The 21,049-nt window shown below is 44.0% G+C and overlaps 1 protein-coding gene across 2 annotated transcripts; it reads right to left on the bottom strand.

The window, feature by feature from the left end:
• Positions 1-1,288: 1,288 nt before the first annotated feature.
• Positions 1,289-20,554, bottom strand: LOC126073622 (peptidoglycan recognition protein 4-like). Of its 2 annotated transcripts, XM_049880510.1 has the most exons (8): positions 20,502-20,554; positions 18,799-18,890; positions 17,755-17,965; positions 16,129-16,247; positions 14,665-14,817; positions 4,129-4,327; positions 2,809-2,927; positions 1,289-1,467 (listed from the first exon to the last, which is right to left on the bottom strand). In XM_049880510.1, exons 1-8 carry the CDS (start codon positions 20,552-20,554, stop codon positions 1,289-1,291), a joined length of 1,125 nt encoding a protein of 374 aa, XP_049736467.1. The 2 variants fall into 2 exon arrangements, with proteins under 2 accessions (XP_049736467.1, XP_049736468.1); XM_049880511.1 differs by lacking the exon at positions 18,799-18,890 and having other exon boundaries at positions 17,755-17,956; positions 20,506-20,554.
• Positions 20,555-21,049: the final 495 nt, after the last annotated feature.

Consider the following 21,049-nt stretch of genomic DNA (forward strand, 5'->3'; position numbering starts at 1 on the left):
AAGAAAATAAATTTCTGTTCTTTAAAGTCACCTACTTGTGGCGTTTCTGTTACAGTAGCACTAGGTAGCTAAGACAGTCACGTTGACACAGACTTTGACGACATGCTGTATCAATGTGAGGGCTGTCGAGATCATGCCTGTTGTTGCAATGGATGAGAACACACACTGAACACAGAGAAATTTATTGTTTTAAAAGCAAGGCGAGTATATGTATGGCTCCTTCTATTCATCCTTCTTCTTTCCCCTCTTTCCCTTGTTTCCAGATCAGGACCAGAGAAAATGAGAAACAGCCCCTGTGCTTCAAATAAAGAGCAGCATGTAGTCCACCCCTATCTGAGAGGGTGGAGGCTCCCTCTGGACAGGAGGAGCCCAGGCAGCAGTGAGGGCTGCAGAGTTCCAAGGCTCTGGGTCCCACCCAGCCCAACGCCAAGCCTGCCCAGAGGGCAGGGGAGCAGCCCTAAGCAGCTTGTGTGGACACGCTCTTAGAGGGCGTTCACGTCCCTGCCCTCAGGGAGCTCTGGGAGGTAGGGAGACAGGACCCTGGAGACACAACTGCCATTACCGGAAGGCCACCAGGGGCAGCCGAGTCTCACAGTGGGAGGGAATGGATCTGAGAGGATCTTGCCAGACATGGGGGCTGTCCAGGAAGGCTGCCGCCTCCCCAGAGGGGATGATGGAGCCAAGAGGAAAGGTGAGCAGAGATTTGGATCTACTCATTCATTTATTCATTTATTTTTTAAACATCTGTATTAAATTCCAGACACTGCTGAGGCACTGAGGGTGCAGAGATGACATAGTCCTTACCCTCCAGACACTCACCACCCAGCAGAGAAAAAGACATGCTTATAAACAATCACAGATCCTTTAAATAAGGGCTGCATCCAAATATGTACAAGTCACTCCGTAAGCAGAGGGGAGGGGGCTGGTGACATGAATCTGGGTCCTGCATGAGGGGTCGGAGCTGCGGGCAGACACCAGGCAGAGGGACAAGTATAGCGGGAAAGAGAAGTAAAACAGAGACCGGCCCCTCATCTCACCTGGCTGAGGAGGTGGGTGTCCGGGGGAAAGGAAGATAAGAGACAGGGCATCTGGGCCCAGACTCAGAGGGCTGCTCAGCTGTGGGGTTTGGGGGCCACCGGAGAAAATGAGCATGAGGGACATAATCATGCGAGCCTCAGAAAGGAGGACAGGATGGGGCTGGTGGGGAGAGGGCACACAGCAGGGTGAGAGAGAGGATAGGGAGCTCCAGTAGTCGAGGGGAGCAATGCTAGAAGGAGCATGGCCTTCCTCAGTGCTTGAAATGAGGCCAGGTCTTAACGATGTTGTACAAAGCCTTCCCAGGAGACAGGGTGTTCTCAACATCACTCTGTCCCACCAGCAGGTAGTTGGGAGTCAAATATCCCTTGTCCACAGCACACTGGATCAGGCTCTGGGCAGCCTCCAGTGCTGCAGCATTTGGTGCAGTTCCTGCAAAACACAGCTGGGCTTTGGTCACAGGACAGTTGATCCCAGAGTTCTCTGCCCAGGACAGACTTCTTGACAACCCCCCTCCCCCACCACTACCACCATCACTATCACCAAGCTAGCACAGTCCAGCATTGGCAACCATCCCACGAAAAAAAAGCCAACCAAACCCATTGCCATCAAGTCCTTTCTGACTCATAGGGACCCTACTGGACAGAGTAGAACTGCCCCGTGGGGTTTCCATGCAGTGCCTGGTGGATTCAAACTGCTGACCTTTTGATTAGCAGCTGAACTCTTAACCACTACACACCAGGGTTTCCAACCACCCCGTAGACAGGCATAAAACCAGGTCAAGACTTCAGATTCCTTGGTACCAAACTTCTTACTAAAAAACTTAAATTAAATAAGTCTTTCACAGCACCTCCGGAGAAACCTGAATCAAAACGTCAGAGCCTGGGATACAATTACTCTAGGGATGTTCAAAGCCTTTATTAGCCTAGTTTAACTCCCAGTTCTCAAATGGAAGCAATTTAGGCTCCCAGGGGACAATTGGCAATGTCTGGAGACATTTTTGGTAGTCTAAATTGCAGGGGCGGGGGAGAGCAGGTCGCTATGGACATCTAGTAGGTAAAAGTAGGGGTACTGCTAAACATACCACAATGCACAGTACAGCCCCCACAACAGAGAATTATCTGGTCCAAAATGTCAACAGTGCTAAGGTTGATAAACCCTGGGTTAGCCCAAGGTGTTTTCTGTACCCTTCAAATGCCCAGTCCCAATGCCCCAGTCTTGTCTCCAGGTATATTCCTGGATCACATACCCACACAGCCCAACCCAATGCCCTTTTTAGTATAGCCTAAGTGAACCCCAGTGACATGACCTCCTCTTCCCAGAGGTTCATCAAAAGGCCCCTGAGTCTGAACAAACTCTGGGCAAGAACTCTGAGCAATGACAAGTCACAGTGTGCCGAGAGAGGGGATTATTCGTGGCTTTGGCGAATAAGGCAGAGTGGCCTCACGTTGTTGCCATGGTAACCAAAACAAGAGCTGCATTTGCTGACCTCACTAAAAATATGCACAAAGATCATGTCTGCTTGATCCATGTGTACTTTGGGTGTGAGAAAAAAGAGACATCTGGCTGGATGTGAAGGAGGTAGATTTAGGGTGTGCATTCGTCTTTGAGAGTCACCTCTGGTCACACTCAGTTAAATGTCAAGTTCGAAGCCGGGTAAATCCAGCATGGGCAGGCACTAACATGTCTCTGATGCCTTTGTCTTTCATGTCTCTCAGACATTCTCCCTCAAACACCAGACAATAACTCCTACTACCCAAAGAATCTACTGACCTGTGAAGGTACCCATGAAGGCAATTCCCAGGGCAATGTCATTGTAGCCAGCAGTGTGAGAGCCTTGGACATTCCAGCCTGTCCCTTCATAGACGACACCATCCTGGCCCACGAGGAAGCTGGAGAAGCAAGGGGAGATGGAGATCAGCATGCAAGAGAGGTACTCTGGGAATCAGAAATTGTTTCATTCACTTATCCAATTATTCATTCATGCCTTTACTCATCAGACATTGATTATCTGTTGGGTGATAAGCACTGAGTGAAAAAGACAAATAAAACAGAGTCCTTGCCAGTGGTGTGCTGATAAACCAGCTCACGGGGCAGGAGGGGAGGGGGAAAGCCCCTGATTTATAATGTTTGCTGATTACTGTGGTGTAAATATTCCTGCCATGGCTGATTTCAGGCTACCAATGATTTAACATCTGACTTGCAAAATTCCTGAATCTCTAACAATTCCTTCATGAGCCGTAGGTGCCAACCCAGACCCAGCACACTACTGCTGTCCATAAGTAGCCCACTGTCTATAAAGAAGAGGGTCACGACTTTCAGTCCCAACAACCTGGCCTTTTTCTACCACACCAACTGAGCCGTTTCCCCCAAGGTGACCAGTGACCTCCCTACCACTAAATACAATGTACATTTTCCCAGAATTACCTTACTTGACCTCTCCTCACATTTGACCCTGTCAGCCCCTCTCACATTCTCCACACATGCTCCTCCCGCAGCTTGCATCACACTGCACTCGCCTGGCTTTCTTCTTCTCTGACTCCTCCCTCCTCCCTCCTCTGCACATCATCTTTCTGTTCCCTTTCCTTAAGTTTCCTAGCATACTGCCCTAAGCCCTTTTCTCTTCTCACTCAGCACATTCTCCCAGGACTAACCCATCCCCTTCCTCAGCTTCAGTTGCCATCTATGAAACTCCATGTGTCCACACTGGACCTGCCTTCTTCCTCACCTGTTCCCGTCTTTCTGGGCTCTCCATCTTCATAAAAGGCACCATCACCCAACAACCCATTGACCCAGGCAGGAATAAGATCATCAGCTCATCTGCTTCATCCACTCATTAAAAAGGCTTGCCAGCTGTATCTCCCAAATGCCCTTCCTTATCTAGTCCTGCATCCTAGTCATTAACCATTAACCTCCATTGACTTCTTAAATTCCTCCACCTCTCCCCACCACACCCTAGCCAATGTGACCATACATAAAGCACCTCTCACATGGTGAGCACTCAGTATATATTCATTCCCCTTCCCTTCCCCTTCAACACTAAGTTTCTGGACCCAAGGGGAAAGAAACTCACGTGTCCTCAGGCCCACTTACTTATACCCAGTGTCGCATGAGTCGAGTCTGTCCATGAAGTGGGACTGGATATCTCTGACCAGCCGGCGGCACATATCAGACACATTGCAGGTCCGCCCAGAGGTGTGGATGATGATAACATACTTAGATGGGAGGTTCATCTTGGCACAATGGGACTCCCTGGCCTCCCAATCAGACCGCATAACAATGCTGGGGCAAGCTGTAGCGGTACAAAAAACACAGAGGGGGATTCATTTTGCCCACCCATCTGTCAACCACCTTACTACCAAAGGCCAACATATTCCTCAGTCTCCCCCCAACATCCCCACCACTCTCTGGGCAACCTGGCCTGACCCTGACTGTGGGACTTAGGAGAGCCCAGCAGCTCTCAGAATGGCCACTTAGGGCCCTGGGTGGCACAAATAGTTTCTGCTTAACTATTAACCTAAAGGTTGGCTGCTCAAATCCACCTGGCGGCTCCACAGGAGAAAGGTCTGCTAATGTACTTCCATAAAGATTACAGCCAAGGGGGCCAAGATGGCTAACTAGTCAGAAGCTTCCACTGAACCCTCTTGCAACAAAGACCCGAAAAAACAAGTGACTCAATTACATATATGATAATCTACGAACCCTGAGCATCAAACACAGAACTAAGGAGTCAATCTGAGTGACAGGGGACTGAGAGACGGAGCAGAAGCAGTGACGAGTTGCCAAACCCACGCAGTGGCTCAACTCCAATTCCTTGGTGCCGTTCTTTAGTGCAGCAGCGGCAGGGTTGATGGTAGTTTCCTGAGACACAGCAGCTTCAGTGAAAGAATGCAAGCAAAAAAGTGCACCCCTGACCCTGTGGCATGTCTACAGCAGGGCTGCCTGCAGTGTTTAGGAAGTGGCTGCTTCATAGAAAGAAGGCAAACAAAGTGCCCGCACCCCAACCTCCTGGTGTGACAGCCATGGGTCTGCTGTAGGGTTTAGAACAAAGCCGCTTCAGCTAAAGAAGGCAAGTGTGGGACGCAGCCCTAATCCCCAGGGGCAATCTTGGCGGGGACCAGCCAGCACACACAGGCTACACACACCTCTGGAATCTGAGATAAAACAGCAGCTCTCAACACAAGGTAAGTGATTTTGTCTAACTTACCCCATGGACCCAATAGCTCCTTCTTTAGAAAGTACTCTCTCCTATCTATCTGATCCCTCCCCATCCTAGCCGGCTTCATTAGCAGTTGAATTCCCTGGGCCTGAGATAGAAAGTGCCGGGTTCTCTCTGACTCATTCTCCTGGCCTGGGAGAAGGAGCAAATTAACAAATGGGGGAAAATACTTTCCCGACCCCCCTAAACTGGAAACTCAGAGCAGAAGCAGCTCCAGTCCAGACATAAACGATCCACAGACTTTGACTGTCAACCCCACATGGAACCAGGTGGCTATTATAATGCAAGGGCAAATCTGTTAGAGATCTAACTGTAATTGTTTCAGCTGTGTGGTGGTGAGGTAGGTTTTGGAGGTCTGATACCGCTCTGCCTATTAAACAGAGCCCTCACCTACCCACAGCAGGGACCTGAGGGCTGAGGCTCCATCCAAGCCACCTAGCTACCAGCTAAAGGGGTATGAGGATAGTGGTACCTACTAATCTTTACATGTACAAGCATTGGGTTCCTAAGGTACAGCTACAGAGCCCATCCACCAGAGCACTCTAAAGAACAGAGATGCTCCTTCCTTACTGACACTTGGGGGAAGGCTGTCAGCACCCTGCCCTCCTTGGAGTGTGACCCCCTGCTGCTATCAGAAATCAGTGCATACAACCAACACCACTACTCCTCTAAGACAGTAGGTGAGAGCCTACACCACACACCAGGTGACCAACTGTCGGGACACTTGAGCTGAATCTATACAAGAATAGTGAATGGACTTCTAGGCTCATATACCTGGTAACAGCTCTAACCATCTGGTAAAAGGACATTAGTCCTTTGAAATCTCCATCAATCAGGTTAGCACACCCTAGTAGCCTATTTGAGTATATTGAAACAAAAAAAGCAAGAAGATAAGACACAGTGAACAAACATAAAATAAATTATTACAATAACTTATAGATGGCTTGGAGACAGCAGTCGATATCAAATCACATAAAGAAGCAGACCATGATTGCTTCAACAAACTCACAAAACAGAATCAAGGACGCTCCTAGATGAAAATGTATTCCTGGAATTGCCAGATACAGAATACAAAAGATTAGTATACAGAACACTTCAAGACATCAGGAGTGACATTGGGAACGAGATCAGGCAATGCACAGAAAAAGCCAAGGAACACACAGACAAAGTAGTTGAAGAAATTAAAAGGATTATTCAAGAACATAATGAAAAATTTAATAAGTTGCAAGAATCCATAGAGAGACAGCATTCAGAAATTCGAAAGATTAACACTAAAATTACAGAATTAGACAACTCAAGGGGAAGTCAGAGGAGCAGAATTGAGGAATTGGAATGCAGAATTGGGAAGGTGGACAATAAGGCACTTGGCACCAATATATTTGAAAAAAAATCAGAGAAAAGAATTTAAAAAAATGAAGAAATCCTAAGAATCATGTGGGACTCTATCAAGAATAATAATTTGCAAGTGATTGGAATACCAGAATAGGGAGGGATAACAGAAAATACAGAGAGAATTGTTGAAGATTTTCTGGCAAAACGCTTCCCCGACATCATGAAAGATGAAAGGATATCTATCCAAGATGCTTATCAAACCCCATACAAGGTAGATCCCAAAAGAAAGTCACCAAGACATATTATCGTTAAACTTGCCAAAACCAAAGATAAAGAGAAAATTTTAAGGGCAGCCAGGGATAAGTGAAAAGTCACCTTCAAAGGAGAATCAGTAAGTTCAGACTACTCGGCAGAAACCATGCAGGCAAGAAGGCAATGGGATGACAGATATAGAGCATTGAAGAAGAAAAATTGCCAGCCAAGAATCATATATCCAGCAAAACTGTCAACTATGAAGGTGAAATTAAGTCATTTACAGATAAACACAAGCTTAGAGAATTTGCAAAAACCAAACCAAAACTACAAGAAATATTAAGGCATTTCTCTGGTTAAAAAATCAATAATATCAGATACCAAAACAACACTAGGACACAGAACAGAGCATCCAGATATCAACTCAGACAGGGAAATCACAAAAATAAAATAAGATTTAAAAGAAAACACTCAAAACAGAGAATCAGTGATGTCAGTATGTAAAAGATGACAATAATCACTAAAGAGAAACTAAATGAAGTAGGCATAGATCTTCAATATGAAGAGGAAATCAAGGTGATATAGGGAGATACAAGTTAAGTTTATACTTAGAAAAATTGTGGTAAATATTAAGGTAACCACAAAGAAGACTAACAACCCTACACTTCAAAATAAAAACCGAGATAAACATACTCAGCAAAACCAAATTCAACTACAATGAAAAAGAGGAACACACAATTTACAAAGAAAAACTCCTCAAAACAAAAAAGTGGAAAAATGAAACTGTCAACAACACACACAAAAAAAGGCATCAAAATGACAGTACTAAACTCATACCTATCCATAATTACACTGAAAGTAAATGGACTAAATACACCAATAAAGAAACAGAGAGTTGCAGAATGAATAAAAAAACATGATCCAACAATATGCAGCCTACAAGAGACAAACCTTAAACTTAGAGATACAAACTAAAACTCCAAGGATGGAAAAAAATATATCAAGCAAACAAAGATCAAAAGAAAGCAGGAGTGGCAATGTCAATTTCTGTCAAAACACACTTTAAAGTTAAATCCACCACAAAGGATAAGGAAGGACACTAAATAATGATTAAAGGGACAATTTACCAGGAGGATATAACCATATTAAGTATTTACATACCCAGTGACAGGGCTGCAAGATATATAAAACAAATTCTAACAGCACTGAAAAGTGAGATAGACAGATTCACAATTATAGTAGGAAACCAACACACCACTTTTGGTGAAAGACAAGCCATCCAGTAAGAAGCTCAATAAAGACTCGAAAGATCTAAATGCCACGATCACCCAACTTGACCTCACAGACATATATAGAACACTCCACCAAATGGCTGCAAAGTATAGTTTCTATTCTAGTGCACATGGAACAGTCTCTAGAGTAGACCACATATTAAGTCATAAAGCAAGCCTTTCCAGAATCCAAAACATCAAAAATATTACAAAGCATCTCCTCTGACCATAAGGTTATAAAAGTGGAAATTAATAACAGAAAAAGCAGAGAAAAGAAATCAAATACTTGGAAACTGAACAATACCCTGCTCAAAAAAGACTGGGTTATAGAAGACATTAAGGATGGAATAAAGAAATTCACAGAATCCAATGAGAATGAAAACACTTCCTACCAGAGCCTTTGGGACACAGCAAAAGCAGTGCTCAGAGGTCAATTTATATCAAGAAATGCACACATACGAAAAGAAGAATGGGCCAAAACCAAAGAAATATCCATACAACCTGAACAAATAGAAAAAGAGCAACAAAAGAAACTCTCAGGCACTAGAAGAAAGCAAATAATAAAAATTAGGGCAGAATTAAATGACTTAGAGAACAGGAAAACAACTGAAAGAGTTAACAAGACCAAAAGCTGGTTGTGTGAAAAAAATAACAAAATTGATAAACCATTGGCCAGAATGAAAAAAGAAAAACAGGAGAGGAAGCAAACAACCCAAATAAGAAATGAGATGGGTGTTATCACAACAGACCCAACTGAAATTAAAAGAATCATAACAGATTACTATGAAAAATTGTATTCGAACATATCCGAAAACCTAGAAGAAATGGATGAGTTCCTAGAAACTCACTACCTACCTAAACTAACACAAACAGAGGTAGAGTAACTAAACAGACCCACAACAAAAGAAGAGATTGAAAAGGTAATAAAAAAAGTCCCAACAACAAAAAAAGAGCCCTGGCCCTGACGGCTTCACTGCAGAGTTCTACCAAACATTCAGAGAAGATGTAACACTAGTAGTACTAAATGTATTTCAGAGCAAAGAAAAGGATGGAATGCTCCCAAACTCATTCTACTAAGCCAGCATATCCCTCATACCAAAACTAGGTAAAAAAAGACACCACAAAAAAAGAAAATTACAGACCTGTATCACTCAAGAACACAGATGCAAAAATCCTCAACAAAATTCTAGCTAATAGAATTCAACAACAAATCGAAAAAATAATTCACCATGACCAAATGGGATTCATACCAGGTATGCAGAGATGGTTCAACATTAGAAAAACAATTAATGTAATCCATCATATAAATAAAACAAAAGACAAGAACCACATGATTTTATCAAATGATGCAGAAAAAGCATTTAATGAAGTTCAACACCCATTCATGATAGAAACTCTCAGCAAAATAAGAATAGAAGGAAAATTCATCAACATAATAAAGGGCATTTATATAAAACCAACAGCCAGCATCATCCTAAATGGAGAGATTCTGAAAGCATTCCCCTTGAGAACAGGAACCAGACAAGGATGCACTTTATCACCACTCTTATTCAACATTGTGTTGGAGGTCCTAGCCAGAGCAATTAGGATAGATAAAGAGATAAAGCTCATCCAGATTGGAAAGAAAGAAGTAAAAATGTCTCTATTTGCAGATGACATGATCTTATACACAGAAAACCCTAAAGAATCCTCAAGAAAACTACTGAAACTAATAGAAGAGTTCAGCAGAGTATCACGATACAAGATAAACATACAAAAAAATCACTTGAATTCCCTACACCAACAAAAAGAACCTCAAGAAGGAAATCACCAAATCAATACCATTTACAGTAGCCCCCAAGAATATAAAATACTTAGGAATACATTACCAGAGATGTAAAAGACCTATACAAAGAAAACTACAAGACATTACTGCAAGAAAACAAAAGACACCTATATAAGTAGAAAAACATACTTTGCTCATGGATAGGAAGACTTAACATTGTAAAAATGTCTATTCTACCAAAAGCCATCTATAGATACAATGCAATTCCACTCTAAATTCCAGGGACATTTTTTAATCAGAAGAAGAAACAAATCACCATTTTCATATGGAAGGGCAAGAGACCCCAGATAAGTAAAGCATTACAGAAAAAGAAGAACAAAGTGGGAGGCCTACTCTACCTGATTTTAGAACCTATTATACTGCCACAGTAATCAAAACAGTCTGGTACTGGTACAACAACAGATACATAGACCAATGGTATGGAATTGAGAATCCAGACATAAATCCATCCATATATGAGCAGCTGATATTTAACAAAGGCCCAAAGTCAGTTAAATGGGAAAAAGACAGTCTATTCAACAAATGGTGTTGGCATAACTGGATATCCATCCACATAAAAATGAAACAAGACCCATACCTCACACCATGCACAGAAACTAACTCAAAATGCATTAAAGACCTAAATATAAAATCCAAAACAATAAAGATCATGCAAGAAAAAATAGGGACAATGCTAGGAGCCCTAATACGTGGCATAAAGAGTATATAAAACATTACTAAAAATGCAGAAAAGAAACAAGATAACTGGGAGCTCTTAAAAATCAAACACCTATGCTCATCCAAAGACTTCACCAAAAGAGTAAAAAGACTCCCTACAGACTGGGAAAAAGTTTTTAGCTATGACATTTCAGATCAGTGCCTGATCTCTAAAATCTACATGACACTGCAAAACTCTACCACAAAAAGACAACAGGAGCTTCATTAAAGAAGACATTTAGGCTGCTAACAAATGCATGAGGGTATGCTCACAATGGTCAGCAATTCAAGAAATACAACTCAAAACTACAATGAGATTCCATCTTACTCCAACAAGGCTGGCATTAATCCAAAAAACACCAACTAAGAAATGTTGGAGAGGTTGTGGATAGACTGGAACATTTATACACTGCTGGTGGGAATGTAAAATGGTACAACCACTTTGGAAATCGATTTGGCACTTCCTTTTTAAAAAGCTAGAAATAGAACTACCATACGATCCAGCAATCCCACTCCTTGGAATATATCCTAGAGAAATAAGAGCCTTTACATGAACAGATATATGCACACCCATGTTCATTGCAGCACTGTTCACAACAATAAAAAGTTGGAAGCAACCAAGGTGCCCATCAATGGATGAATGGATAAATTATGGTATATTCACACAATGGCATATTACACATCAATAAAGAACAATGATGAATCCATAAAACATTTCATAACATGGAGAAATCTAGACATTATGCTAAGTGAAATTAGGTGCAAGAGGACAAATGTTGTATAAGACCACTATTATCAGACCTTGAGACATAGTTTAAACTGAGAAGAACACATTCTTTTGTGGTTACAAGAGGAGGGAGGGAGGGAGGGTGGGAGGGTGGGGGACGGGTATTTACTAATTAGATAGTAGATAAGAACTACTTTAGGTGGAGGCAAGGACAACACTCAGTACAGGGGAGGTCAGCACAACTGGACTAAACCAAAAGCAGAGAAGTTTCCTGAATAACCTGAATGCTTCAAAGATCAGCAAAGCAGGGGCAGGGGTTTGGGGACCATGGTTTTAGGGGACATCTAAGTCAATTGGCTTAATAAAATCTATTAAGAAAACATTCTGCATCCCACTTTGGAGAGTGGCGCCTGGGGTCTTAAGCTAGCAAGCGGCCATCTAAGATGCATCAATGAGTCTCAACCCCACCTGGATCAAAGGAGAATGAAGAACACCAAAGACACAAGGTACTTACGAGCCCAAGAGACAGAAAGGGCTACATGAACTAAAGACTACATCATCCTGAGACCAGAAGAACTAGATGGTGCCTGGCTACAATGGATGACTGCCCTGAGAGGGAACACAACAGAGAACCCCTGAGGGAGCAGGAGAACAGTGGGATGGAGACCCCAAATTCTCATAAAAAAACCAGACTTAATGGTCTCACTGACACTAGAAGGACCCCAGCGGTCATGGACGAAAAACCTTCTGTAGGCCCAGGACAGGAATCATTCCTGAAGCCAACTCTTCACACATGGATTGGACTGGACAATGGGTTGGAGAAGGATGCTGATAAGGAGTGAGCTACTTGCATCAGGTGGACACTTGAGACTATGTTGGCATCTCCTGTCTGGAGGGGAGCTGGGAGGGTAGAGGGCGTTAGAAGCTGGCAAAATGGTCATGAAAAGAGAGACTGGAAGGTGGGAGCGGGCTGTCTTATTGGGGGGAGAGTAATTGGGAGTATGTAGTAAGGTGTGTATACAAGTTTTTATGTGAGAGACTGACTTAATTTGTAAACTTTCACTTAAAGCACAATAAAAATTATTTTTAAAAAATACAAAAAAGAAAAATACTGTGTAAGACCACTATTATAAGCACCACTATTATAAGAACTGGAGAAATAGTTTAAACAGAGAAGAAAATATTCTTTGATGGTTACAAGAAGGGGAAGGGAGGGAGGGAGGGAGGGAGAGGGATTTTCACTAATTAGATAGTAGATAAGCTTTTTTTAGGTGAAGGGAAAAACAACAGGCAATACAGAAGAGCTCAACACAACTGGATTAAATCAAAAAAAGCAAAGAAGTTTCCTGAATAAACTGAATGCTTCAAAGGCCAGTATAGCAGGGGCAGCAGTTTGGAGACCATGGTTTCAGGGGACATCTAAGTCAATTGCCATAATAAAATCCATTAAGAAAACATTCTGCATCCCACTTTGAAGAGTCGTGTCTGGGGTCTTAAACCCTAGCAAGCAGCCATCTAAGATGCATCAATTGGTCTCAACCCACATGGAGCAAGGAAGAATGAAGAACACCAAAGACACAAGGTAATTAGGAGCCAAAGAGACAGAAAGGACCATATAAACCAGAGACTACATCAGCCTGAGACCAGAAGAACTAGATGGTGCCCAGCCACAACCGATGACTGCCCTGACAGGGAACACAGCAGAGAACCCCTGAGGGAGCAGGAAAGCAGTGGGATGCAGGCCCTAAATTTTTGTAAAAAGACCAGACTTAATGGTCAGAATGTGACTAGAAGGACCCCAGAGGCCATAGTCCCCAGACCTTCTGTTAGCCGAAGACAGGAACCATTCCCAAAGTCAACTCTTCAGGCAGGGATTGGACTGGAATATGGGGTGGAAAATGATACTGCTGAAGAGCCGGTTTCTTGGATCAACTAAACGCATGAGACTGTGTTGGCATCTCCTGTCTGGAGGGGAAATGAGAGGGTAGAGGGGGCCAGAAGCTGACCGAATGGACCCAGGGAGAAAGAGTGGAGGGAAGGAACGTGCTGTCTCATTAGGGGAGAGCAATTAGGAGTGTATAGCAAGGTGTGTACAAATTTTTGTATGAGTGACTGACTTGATTTGTGAACTTTCACTTAACAGCACAATAAAAATTAAAAAAAAAAAAAAAGATTACAGCCAGGAAAACCCTATGGGGTAGTTCTATTCTGTAACATATGATCATGCGTTGAAATTGACTTGATGGTGATAGGTTGTTTTTGTTTTTTTTAGTTGGAATGGGGTATGTTTGCGCCAAGTGATTGGAGTCAAGAGACAGGAACCAGAGAGCTACAGATTTTGATACGACCAATGAAACTCAAAGGACAATGGGAGCATTGGCCCTGAGGGGACATGGATATTTCATTCCAAGGACACAGTACACTTATTTATCCTCAGGATTGTTATGTGTGTGCGCACGTGTGAGTGCTTGTGCGTGCATGTGTACACGTATGTGACAGGGTCCTATGGAGAAATCAGATTAATTTTCATCTGAAAATGTGCCTTTGAGAGTCATTTATAGTCCATACACCTCTCCGTCAATGTCTGGGGTCATTAATATTGACAGTATCCGTCCAAAGGCAGAGATCAAATTTATTCGGCACTTTAACATAATACAGCTAATAAAAAAAGAAAGAAAACCTTTATTAAATCTAACAAAAGGCTGGAAGCACTTATTAACTTTACTGTTTTTGATGTTGCTATTTGTTAAGACCAAAATTGTATCTACCTTTTATTACCTTCACTATATTAGTGTTGTTCTGGTTTTTGTAATCAGAAATATGTGTGTTTGTATATATAGACATGAATATATAAAATGTGTATTTATATATTCTCTTTCCATGCTTTTTTTTTCTCCATAAACCTTTCACCACATAACATACCAAACATTTTCATATTGTATTTGTTTATTGACTTTTTCTGCCTTCTAGATTGAAAATTTATGAGGGCAGGGATTTTTGTGTGTTTTGTGCATACCCTCAGAGTGTACGCCCTCAGTGCCTAGTAGGTGCTCAGTAAATAACTGTTGAATGATTAAAGAAATGAGTGCCTATGTATTCCACCAGGAATAATGCCACGGCTCTAGCATTCTAGGAATCTGAGGAATAAAGAGGTGTCCTGGAACGTCCCTCTGAAGAGAGTTGGGTTGCAAGTTCCCTGTCAGAAGATATCCAGTAAGAGCCAGACTAGAGGGATCACTTCCAATGGCATTTGAGGTTAGTAGGGGGTGAGCCTGGAGAGAGGGCAAGGTGGGATTGAAGATCTTACCTTTCTTTGAACCTTCCTTCTGTGGAGACACCAGGCAGTTCTCTTCTTTTACAAGAAGTGGCTGAGAGTACCTGGATGACAGGTGGCCCTTCTGGACAGCGTAAGAGATTAGGCCCTCCATGGCTGACAGGGCAGCAAGTTTGGGACTGTGGCCTGGAAGAGAGATCTATGAGAAACCGAGGTCTGGCCTTAGTTGAGGGGAGCTATGAGAGGGGAGAGTGAGGTGCCCTACCAGTCTCTGCATAGCTGCTGGAGGGGAAGAAAGGGGAGCAGCCTCTCTCAGGTCAGACAGACTAAAGTGTAGGATCCGCTTGGGCAAAACTCTTAGTGAGCCAGGATGAAGACCTTTCCATAGGACTTGCTATGGCTTCATTCATTCACTCCCTCTCTCCATGAAAGAGCTGAGAGGCAGCACAATGCTCAGGAGCACCCACCTGGCCAGGTGAGGGTTTCCCTTCTGTAGCGGCCTCTGGCACATACCAGGCCCTTTACCTGGATTAACTCATCTAATTGACACCACAAACCTCTGAAGTACATGCTATTATTTACCCCCATTATTCATGAAGAGGATCTCGAAGGTCCAAGAAGTTAAGTAATTTGCTCAAGATCCTGCAGCTAACAAGTGGATATCCAGGTTGCAATGAATGGTAATGAAAATAAGAGCAGGCTGAACATAAACAGCCTTCTGCTCTGCTGGAAACAGATGGAGTTGGACATCATGGACATGGGCTCTTCTTCTGATTCCTCTCCTTATAGCTGTGTCACCTTGGGTCATTTACCTCTCTGAGATTCAGGCTGCACATTTGTGTAATAGCAATCATGATAACTATCTTGACTATCTGAAAGGGTACTGGGAGAAGAAAATGAGAAACTATATGGGCAAGAGGTTTGTTTATGTTAAAGGGTGCACACATTCAATGTCATGATCCTAGAACATTTACGGTAAGGTGGAAGTGGGTTAGGGTTAGGGTTAGCAATAGACAGAAGAAAGTGGAAGAGGTTTCAGGAACTGGAGGCTTCAACATGGTTTAAAAAAATGTATGGAAACCTAGGAGTAAGAGAGATAAGAGGAGGATATGTCTGACAGGAAGTAATGGCCTGGCTCTGTAGAAATGCCAGGCTGGAGAAGAGGATGTTAGTCACTGACATAGAGGTAAGAGCTGAAGCCCCAAGCCTTCTTAGAAGAGAACAGGAAGAGAACAGGGTTTCAGATAGAAGGTTGGACAATATCTCCACTTATGAGACAACTAGAGGAAGAGGAGCTTGCAATGAAGACCAAGAAGAAAGCAGAGCAGCACGATGAGGTCCATGAGAATGCCATGTCATGGAAGACTAGGGAAAAGAGAATTTCAGGAGAGAGTGAATCATCAGAGAAAGGTGAGAAACAGCAGAGTGTGGGAACAAAGGAGTGGGTGAAGAGTGCTGACAACTCTTTGAAGAAGGGTCAGCCAGGATGATCATTACCTTCTTTGGTGCCAAAGAAAGCAAAGCCCAGAGAGATATTTCTGTAGCCTTGGGTGTGCCAGCCTTGGACTTTCCAGCCAATACCTTCATATACCCTGCCATCGTCCCCAACCAGGAAGCTGTGGAGCAAGGAAATACATGTTTAATACCTGGCATCATGTCACTTCCCTGTGAGAGGAAATCACTTACCCATCCTCCAAAGGGAGAAGGACTCAAACCATGTTCACAGAAAGGAATTTGCATGAACTCCTTCCAAACAACAGATAGACCAAGTCATTGATACTAGTGCTTAGAATTAAGACAAACCCACTCCTGTGCTCCCTCCCTCCTCCCCCCTCCCTTGTTCAGACACACAAATTTTATATAAATTATTCTGCATGTTTGAGAGAAGTCCTGGAGCCTGTACACAATGTAAGAATCTTCTCAGCCTCCACACGTGTTTTTAAGTGTGGCTCTCCTCCCTCCTCCAAAATGTTATCTCCACACATCTGTTCATTTGATTTCTCACCACCGGGAGACTGTCTTAGATGGACTTCTCATGAAGTAGCACCTGAGACAAGGATTTGGATGCAGGCAGTTTATTTGGGGAAGGGAGGGAGGAGAAGATCCCAGAAGCCAGAGTGAGGAAGCAAGGAGAGTGAGACAGAAGGAAGAGACCCAACAAAGTGTGCAGAATTGGGCTGATTCCAGGAGGAATCACTTGCAAAAGAACATTCCACTCCACATCAGCCCTCAGAGAACCCCAATACCAGCCATCAAATAGGCACAAGCTCCATTCCACTGCCCCCCTGCCTCCCCAAATCCCCAAGCCCCCTCCAGGAAACCCTTCTGGGCAACCAGGGCTCAGTTTCCTCTGGTGACCATGTGTGTGCACTTTATAATTGTCCCTCAGAAGAGCTGGAGGCTGAGGAATGTATCCACCTACTCCTGTCCCCTAGGGGAGTATTAGCTCCCTTTCACCATCAGGGACTTAGAGAAAAGCACTGGAGCAAAAAAGCAAAGAGGTATAGTGGACACTTGAGGCAGGAAGCCATAACCATGCAGTCAGAGGTAGAAGGCCGAGAGCATGGGTTACCGGCCACCAATAGGGTCCACTAGAGTGGTCATTAGGGTAACAGACAGAAAATTACCTGACCAAGGTAAAAGCTCATACATGTGGTGTGGAGGAAGGTGCAATGGGCAAAGAAAGAGTTTTGAGCCCTTTGGGTTCCACAACTTTGCAGCTGTGTGACTTTGAGGAAATCAGACAACCTTGCGGTCTTTGGTTGCCTTGCCTGTAGCATGGAGATAGTCACATTTGCCCTACAACCTCACAGAGCTCTCAGGGGAGCAAACACACTAATGCGTGTGACAGCCTTTTGTAACCTGTGATGTGCTGTGTGACCGATTCGGAGAGGCGTAGAAATTTAGTAATACTTAACCTTCCCTGCTTCCTTTAAGGTATCTCACAGTCAGGGACCTCATTGAAAATTCTGGAAGATTTGGAATTTCTAAATATTTTATTCAATAGAAAATCAATAGAATGACAACCCAGAAAGTGGGGAGGACAGAGATGAGAAGGGATGGGAGAAGCACGCTGAGGAGCAGCTTTAACAGTAGCCTCCAGGCCCAGGCCCAGCCTCTTACTTGTAGGCCACATCGCACCAGCTGTTGTTGTGGATGTGGTGGGCCTGCAGCTCTCGCAGCCTCTGACTGCAGACTATCTGATCGTGACACTCCAGTCGAGGGATGTGGTGTATGACAAGGAAGTCCACTGGCATTGTCAGGTGGGTGCTGCAGTCAACAGTTTCTGCTCCCCACTCCTTTCGAGAGACCATGGTGCAGACATCTATGGGGGAACCACAGGGACATCATATAGCACGTCCTGCCCCATCTAAGGCACATTAGCCACTTCAGGTTGTATCTGCCCCACAATGGTGAAAGAGCCCCAGGAAAGGTTCTGAAGCATGCACACCCTTTCCTTCTCACCTCCATACCCTATTTCACCCACACTCACTTCAAAACAGAGCCTGCCCCTGGCCAAAAGAGCCCAGATGCTTTGCTTCACTATCCCAAAACATTCCCTGGGGCAGATTCCATCTTTCTGCTTCTCCCCTGCTCTGCCCCAGGCCCTACTTCAAGAAGCATCTCCTGGTCACCCACTCATCCCAGGGAAAGCCCTGGAGGGTCTTCTCTCTGTTCCATCTCAGCACTAATGCCCTCAATATGCACTGTGCTTACTGACAATTTTCTCTGTGACTTGGATTGCATCCTTTGTCCTTTCCCAAGGGTTCCCTGAGAGGCCAAATCACCTCCTCGGCTTGAAAACTCCCCCAGGGAGCCTGTGTCTCCCCCTCACTCTGAGGGCTTCTTATGGTAGGGCTTTGTCTCCCTATCCTCAGATTGAGGACTCCCAGAGGGTAGAGAATGGGCTTTCTTCCTCAGACTAGGCAGTCCCTGAGTGTCGTTGCTGTCTCTCCCTTCCCTGGGTTTGTATTCCCTCCCAGAACCACTCCTCTACCCTAAAGACGTAGGACAATCAGTGCAGCTGGTTTGCCCGTGCCCCTCTCAGGTCTCAACCCCATTTGCCCCGATTCCAACCACGACGTGGCTCGCAGACCTGAGACACATTTCTGTTCACATGAGAAAGCCCAACCAGTCCCCAAGCCTCCTCATCACTCAGGCCCAGTTTGCCCTTTTCAATGAGCTGAGAAACATTGTCAAACAGATACTGAAGCCTCTCTGAGAGATCTTTAGTTTGTGTTGCATTCCAGGAGGAATCACTTGCAAAAGAGCATTCTGTTCTGCATCAGCTCTCAGAGAACCCGAATACCATCCATCAAAGAGGCACAAGCTGTACTCCACTCCCCCTCTGGCTCCCCAAATCCCCAAGCCTCCTCCAGGAAACGCCTCTGGGCTGAGTAAAGGACCACTTCCAGGAGCAGCAGATGTGCTGTTTTTGCCAGCACGAACTCCAGGTAATCCCCCAAAATGATTGTGAAATAGCAATATTTTATGTATATAAACAGCCAATTAAATAGGATGATTATCCTTTTCTCATGAGCTGCATCTACACATGCAATTGATGCAAAACAATCTGAAAGTGTATCACAACACTTCAAAACCATGAAGCTCTCATTTGGGGAACTCTCTACCTAAAAATAAATGCAACGGAGAAGAGTGCTGGAGAAGGGATTCCAATTACCTGCATGAATCAAGTCAGTTCCTCCAGGATATATTTTGGGGGTATGTGCTAGCCAGTGCTTCTGTGTGAGGGACTATGGAGATGGGCATGGTGTGTAGAAGACACCCCTACAGCCATGGGACTTTCTCTTATTTACAAGCACAAACTCAAACCCTAGGTTAGATCGCGATTGATGTAATAACAATACAAATACAATCATTGCTGCTACTTATTTGCACTAATACCCAAGTGCTAAGTCCTTCACATGTGTTACCTCATTTAAACCTCACAATCAGTTTATTGCTGTTGTTCACTGCTGTCATGGATTGAATTATGTCCCCCAAAAAATGTATCAAAAAAAAGATTCCCAGTATTGGGTGATTTTCCTAGATATTGTAAATTTTGCCTCTATGATGTTAATGAGGGAGGATGGGCGGCAGTTGTGTTAGTGAGGCAGGACTCAATCTACAAGATTGGATTGTGTCTTGAGGCAATCTCTTGAGATATAAAAGAGAGAAGTGAGCAGAAAGACAGGAGGACATGATACCACCAAGAATCCAGTGCCAGGAACAGAGTGCATCCTTCGGACCCAGTGTCCCTGCCTAGAGAAACTGCTAGTCTGGGGGAAGATCGATGAGAAGGCTGATAGTGAAAGCCTTCCCCTGGAGATGATGCCCCAAATTTGAACTTTTAGCCTACTTTACTGTGAGAAAATAAACTTCTCTTTGTTAAAGCCATTCACTTGGGGTATTTCTGTTATAGCAGCACTAAATGCCTAAGACCACTGCTGCCAAGTTGCCCTTGACTCATGGTGACCCCATAACACAATGGAAGGAAATGCCGCTAGGACCCATGGCATCCCTGTGATTGGGTGCAGATTGGACCATTATGACCCAAGGATTTTCATTGGCTGATTTTCAAAAGTAAATCACCAGGCCTTTCTTCCTATACAATAAGTTTAGGAAGTCATAAATCTTATCTCAATTATCAGATAGGGGAAGGAGATTAAGGTTTAAAGGGGCTGAGAGTTTGTTTAAAATCATTGTCATAGGCAGGGCAAGGATATGAATCCAGGCCTATAGACTCCAAGTCCTGTGCCCTAAATGCAAAGCTACTCTTTCTCTTTTTAAGGGCAAGCACTTAAAGAATTCCTATGGCAAGACTTAAGAATGACCCTTCCCATTTGCCCTCTGATCCAGTGAAAGAAAACTCACCCCAGGCCCTGAGACCCAGAACTGAGAAGACAAGAAGCCATGGCAGCATTCTCACGTGGTCCCAGGACACAGACGAGGACAGCGTGGACTGCAGCCCTGGGAGAGACACAGACAATTAAAGAGACTGTGCTTACTCGCCAGCTGGAGCACCCACCCTTCCACGTGGTGCACCCATCTGCTTCGCCCGCTGTTTAATGAGTGTCCTGAGGGCCAGGGCCTTGACAGGCATCTCAGAGTCCCCAGCACATAACAAATGGTCATCAACTGGATAATGAGGCTAGACACCCCTTCCTATTACCCTGGGCAATTCAATTCCATTGAGTGTGTACTGTGTGCAAGGCCTGTGTTGACACCGGCCCATGTGATCTTATCTAATCCCAATGTTAATTCTGTAATATAGGAGCCTTAACACCCATTTTTATAGAAAAGGCAAGTAAGACCCCGGAGTGGTTGAACCAAGAAATCCAAATTCATATGGGAAGGGCTAGAGCGGAGACAAGAATGGTGGGGAGTGGGTGCGGCACAAAAGTAGAACCAAATTCAT

This window comes from Elephas maximus, chromosome 3 (genome assembly GCF_024166365.1).
Source record: "Elephas maximus indicus isolate mEleMax1 chromosome 3, mEleMax1 primary haplotype, whole genome shotgun sequence".
Lineage (NCBI taxonomy): Eukaryota > Metazoa > Chordata > Mammalia > Proboscidea > Elephantidae > Elephas > Elephas maximus.

What these genes read in the sequence shown, in the direction of transcription:
- LOC126073622 (XM_049880510.1), bottom strand. Translation starts at nt 20,554, where the DNA reads ATGCTGCCATGGCTTCTTGTCTTCTCAGTTCTGGGTCTCAGGGCCTGG. An exon ending in TTTCTTTGGCACCAAAGAAG is followed by an intron (nt 14,818 to 16,128) that starts GTAATGATCATC and finishes TCTCTCTTCCAG; the next exon opens with GCCACAGTCCCAAACTTGCT. An exon ending in CTTCATGGGTACCTTCACAG is followed by an intron (nt 1,468 to 2,808) that starts GTCAGTAGATTC and finishes TGTGTTTTGCAG; the next exon opens with GAACTGCACCAAATGCTGCA.